The sequence below is a fragment of the Triticum urartu genome, chromosome 6A (assembly GCF_056163025.1).
Source record: "Triticum urartu cultivar PI428250 chromosome 6A, HENAU_Tu73, whole genome shotgun sequence".
Taxonomy (NCBI): Eukaryota; Viridiplantae; Streptophyta; class Magnoliopsida; order Poales; family Poaceae; genus Triticum; species Triticum urartu.
This window is the reverse complement of record NC_141878.1, coordinates 8,196,845-8,201,796: the sequence shown is the minus strand read 5'-3', so window position 1 is coordinate 8,201,796 and position 4,952 is coordinate 8,196,845. Positions and strand designations below refer to the sequence as shown.

General features: G+C 45.6%; 1 protein-coding gene across 2 annotated transcripts; it reads right to left on the bottom strand.

Annotated features, from left to right (window-relative positions):
- Positions 1-295: 295 nt before the first annotated feature.
- Positions 296-4,598, bottom strand: LOC147963079 (putative F-box protein At3g25460). 2 transcript variants are annotated; one of them, XM_087527624.1, is made up of 5 exons: positions 4,108-4,596; positions 3,276-3,432; positions 1,975-3,140; positions 1,151-1,207; positions 296-635 (listed from the first exon to the last, which is right to left on the bottom strand). In XM_087527624.1, exons 2-5 carry the CDS (start codon positions 3,308-3,310, stop codon positions 622-624), a joined length of 1,272 nt encoding a protein of 423 aa, XP_087383750.1. In that variant the 5' UTR covers positions 3,311-3,432; positions 4,108-4,596; the 3' UTR covers positions 296-621. The 2 variants fall into 2 exon arrangements, with proteins under 2 accessions (XP_087383750.1, XP_087383749.1); XM_087527623.1 differs by having other exon boundaries at positions 296-1,207; positions 4,108-4,598.
- Positions 4,599-4,952: the final 354 nt, after the last annotated feature.

Here is a 4,952-nt window from a genome sequence, read left to right as displayed (position 1 = left end):
ACAGGCATTGTCTGCCTCTGCTGCAAGTGGTGATGTGAGCAGCATTATCACAATTACTCCCTCTGTCCCGGAATATAAGAACGTTTTTGACACTATGCTAGTGTTAAAAACGTTCTTATATTTTGGGACGGAGGGAGTAGATCACTAGCAAGACTCGGAGTTAGGGACTTCACAAAGAAACTCTGTAAAATGCCAGAGCCTACTGCTCATTGTCCATCCACCTTGCTAGTACCTCGCATCACAGAGCAAAGCATTAGCCGAACCAATTCCACGAGTCACTAATCAGGCACGCAAATTGACTGATGTCTGCTGATCGTAGATACTAATATTTATAAGAGTTCAGATGATTAAACCTGATAGGTTCACTTCACAGCCCGCGGTACCTAAAAGTAGAACAACCTACAGACTACATAGAGGAGACATCTCAGCATCGACCACACCACATGCCACAGCGTAGATATCAGATGATCCAACAGACTACATAGCAGGACAGTTTAAGCGTCGACCACACCATACAAAATAGAAGAACTTCACTACAACAACTAGCCATGGCTGCATCTAAGCAAAATTGAAGAACTTCCCTACGCCAACTAGCCATGGCGGTGTCTCAGCAACCCGAATTTAACTCTTAATACCTGCAGAACAATCAATGTCATCACAGTGAAACAAATTTATAATGCTCTCTCACAGCGGAACAAATTTTGCATGGTCCCCAAAAAAAGCATTAACTTAGCCGTAGTGCAGATTATACAAAAAAAATATCCATAGCTGAATCATCCCAGTACACAAGCTAATACTACAAACTGAGAACAACAATAAGGGAACACTTAGTTTGTACTGGCACCAATACGATGACGTGTTTTCAAGATTCTTGCTATATAACTACCTACATACGATCGCAGTAGAAACTACGAGATTGGTCACTCACCGCCTATCTTCTCGAGGCAAAACAAAATTGAACTTCCAAGATTGTCAGCTCATTCCAGATTTACTTTTGTGTGCCAAGCTATATGTGAGGCTCAAGTACAAAGGGAAAATGTCTGGTATCTCTACCCAAGTGTGTGCATCTTGAAAATGTAAGCATAGACTATGCACCATCTTATAAATTGGGTAACCACGAAAAAAAAGATATATGAAAAGGGAAAATTACCTAAGTTGTTTGACCAAGATAACACATTAGCCGCCCCTTTCCGCCCAACTCCCCTGCCTACAAGCAAAAGAAGCCCAAACCATATGAAAACTCAAAGAGAAGTTGAATCAAGGATAGTAAATGAAGCCACATCTATCGCCAGGTCCAAAGAAGAAAGGTAAAAAAATTTACATGTGCAGAGAAAGAAGTCATCCAGAATTATTGTTGAGTGAGCTTTGTACAAGTTATGACCATAAGGTCAGAACAACATATGCACGGATTGAGAAACCAGAGTTCCAAAACAAGCATTAGATAGTATTACGTGAAATTAATGAACTAGTGCTACTCTTCGACAAAAACTAGAGCACATGGTATTATGAATTGAAGATTTTATCAAGATCGATCAAGGTAAATTTTAATCTTGCAAGGAAAAATAGTGAATAAGAAAACATATATAACAAGCTTTAAGCCGCCTCCAGATGTTCCAATTGCTTAATTATTTTAGATGCTTTCACTATCTCTTACTGCAGCTTTCCATTTTTTAGAAACCCTCTGATGAAAAGATCATTACAAGCACATAATTGTATCTAGCCTTTAGCAATGGCCAGGCACCAAAGCAATATTTGTATTCCTGTTCTAGCTTTAATGGAGCCCTGTAATAATAAGAAATTAGATCACCATACCAACAAAGAAACAAACAACATAATGTATTCTTATATATCGTTCAATCCGTAATCAAGGGAACAATGTTACGGCAATCATGTATCGAAAGTAACTGGAATGAATACGAGTGAAACAAACTAATTGGACTTTTTTGCTTGTACAATGTAGATAGGGGGTATAACCTGCAGTATAGAAATTCGTGTAGGGATAAAAGGTGTTGTGCCACATGTTTTTTCTTTTACCAATACGTTTGATTTGCATGGAGTCAAGTTGGACCATGAAGTTGCCAATCATCGTAGTGAGAACAATCACATTTGTGTCCTCATCATACCCCACGAAAAGTACATAATTCATTCCCCTTGGAAGCATCCCCTCCAGTGGAATAGTTTTCTGCAGCAACACCCATCCAACAACACCATCACAGTTAAATTTTCTCTCCCATAATTGGACAACCAGTCCTGACAAAACAGCGAGGCCAAGTCCACCGTCCTCCATCCGTAAGAGCTGAAAACACCTGTCGTCAACATGGTACTCTGCCGGCTTCTCGATCACATCAAAGCTCTGAATTTCGAAATCAAACACAAGGATATCACCTCCAGAAATCAACCAGCAAAGTGCATTCCCAACTAGGATGCTGGGTCTTGACGCAGAAATTTCATTTCTTATCGCGGTCGAGGAAACATCTCCCCAAACACCAGACACCGAGTCATAGACAGAACAAAATGCCTTCGTATTGTATCCACCCCCATAGACCAGAACCAATTTAAACGGGCTCGAGAAGCAATCTCCGTGAACATGCCCATCTTCGGCATCAGCGCATAACACCGTGCCGTGCCAGGTACAAAAACACCCCATAAAGGCATCATCCACCCACGGTGGAAAAGCCACGCTGCGCTGTTGGCCAGTGAGGGGGTCCCACACGACGGTATTCCGCTCATGCTTGTTGATTACGACAGCGAGGCCATGGCGGCAGCCCATGTATTCTGCGTGCTCTTTGTAGGGCGTGCTGCTCTTGGGCAGGGAGAAGCGAGCGGCAGGGATGCGGTCGGGCGAGTCCATGATGGGAGCAAAGCGGTTAGCGTACCCTTGGAAGAAGCCGAGCAGAGGAGGCTTCCGGTGGTGCTTGCGGAAGCGTTTGTGGAACACGGGGTCAGAGAGGATGCTGCCCCAGCGCTTGCATACGGCAGACGCGCGGGGCAGGGAGGACGGCTTCGGAGGGAGACGGACGAGAATCTCGATTAGGAGGTTGTCGTCACCGAGCACCTTGGACACGGAGCCGGCACCTTTGACCACGAAACGCCGCAGCCTCCTTCCGTCCACACGCGGCGAGCTGGGAATGGGACAGGCCCTGGCACAAAAAAGAAATCTGATCAATAAACACACATATGCAAATCAGGGCAGTTGCCAGAATCAAACACACATACACAAAGTAGTGTAGTGCGCAAAAAAGGAAGAGGGAGAGGAAATGGATGGGGAAGCTTACCCTTGGCCTTGGGGAACCTCAGCAGGATACATCATCTAGTTACCACAGCACCTTCTCTTGTGCCCCTTCTCTTCTTTTTTTGAGGCAAGAATGAAGGGAGAGCTGAGCTGAGTTAGTATACAGACTGTCTGTAAGCTAGACCAGCCCAATCCGTCAGCTACAAAGAGCATGAAACAGAAACAAAATATCATACTTCGAGCTTTGTTTATTTTTCTTACACACGGACAGCTAATAAATAAAGAGTCAAAAAAGTGTCCGAATGGAACCGAGACTCTATTTCAGGTAGCAAAGTGACAGGCAATCTATTTGTGCAGCAGCAATACTAGGCTTCACTTTGCTCATCATCATATACTACATGATAAATGCTGGACATGGAAATGGCGCTGGCGCTAGGTAGGCAAGCAGCAGTTGAATAGCATTGCCAATTCACAGGCAGCATCAACATCACTATCTAAACTGCTAAATTTGACCACTTGCTACAGATATTAGGGCATATAATAATAATACTCTCTCCGTTCACTTTTGTAAGTCATTTCAGACAACTCAAAATGGGCTGTTTTGTACATTGTCTGAAATGTCTTCAAGGTCTTATAAAAGTGAACAGAGGAAGTATATAGATAAGCTAGCGAATCGCACAGCTATATGAATCCTACAACAATGTACGAGATGGAACCAGCGTCGACCATGCCAGCAGCCACAGCAAACAAAGACCTCTGCGAGCAGAAAAATATGTGCTTTAAACTGAACAAGAGCAAGCCCTCTACATATAAGTGTTCATTCAGTGTTTGACTGATCCTACCGGGAGAAGTCAGATCCCAAATCCACAAACTACCTTGTACTTCAGACGAGGGAGGATGGCTGTGGAGCGAGGCGGAGGAGGACCTCCCGGAGCAGGCCCGAGTCTTCCAGCGGCGAGGAGTGGCGGCGGCTCGTACTTGGGCGGTCCGAGATCCCCTTACGCGATGGTGAGCTAGGGTTCCTCCTAATGGCGAAGGGACGAGGAGAATCACCCAGGAATGCAGACCAGACCGAAACTGGGTCGGTTTAGGGGCGCTCGCCGTTCCTCCCGGAGGAGCCGTGCCGGAGCGCCGTCGTCGGTCGCCGGGAGGAGCTAGCCAGGGGTAGGTTTGAACGGCGGAGCGCGGAGGGAGGTCGGGGCAGATGCGATCTATGGAGGCTGGGGAGACGCCGGCGGGCGGGCGGGCGGACGGAATGCGGTGCCGGCGGGACGGGGGCGGCGGACGCCGGCGGTGCGGTATGCGGTCGGGAAGAGGCAGGCACACGGGCTGAGACTGGAGGACAGAGTGTTGACTCTGTTTCTTTTTCTGCCTTTCTTTTTCCTTTTTTGCCCTTCCTAGTGATCTATAAACGCTCTTATATTGCTTTACCGAGGTGAGAAATTTCTACTTATCGTGTGCGAAGATATCAACATCTTTTCCACTTGGTAAGGAAAATGTGATACTCTACTCACCGTCGGTATCTTACACTTTCTAAATGATGGAAATGTGGTATTTAGCACGATGGCAGATCATATAGAAAGTGTTGCTTTAGTCGGCGTAAGAAAAAAAGTGGCATTTAAACGAGGGCTCTTATGGGGTGTTTCATAGCATCATGTAAAAATAGGGAGTGTTGTTTCGCCAAATACCCCTCTGAGATGGGGTTTCTGTTATGCATGCA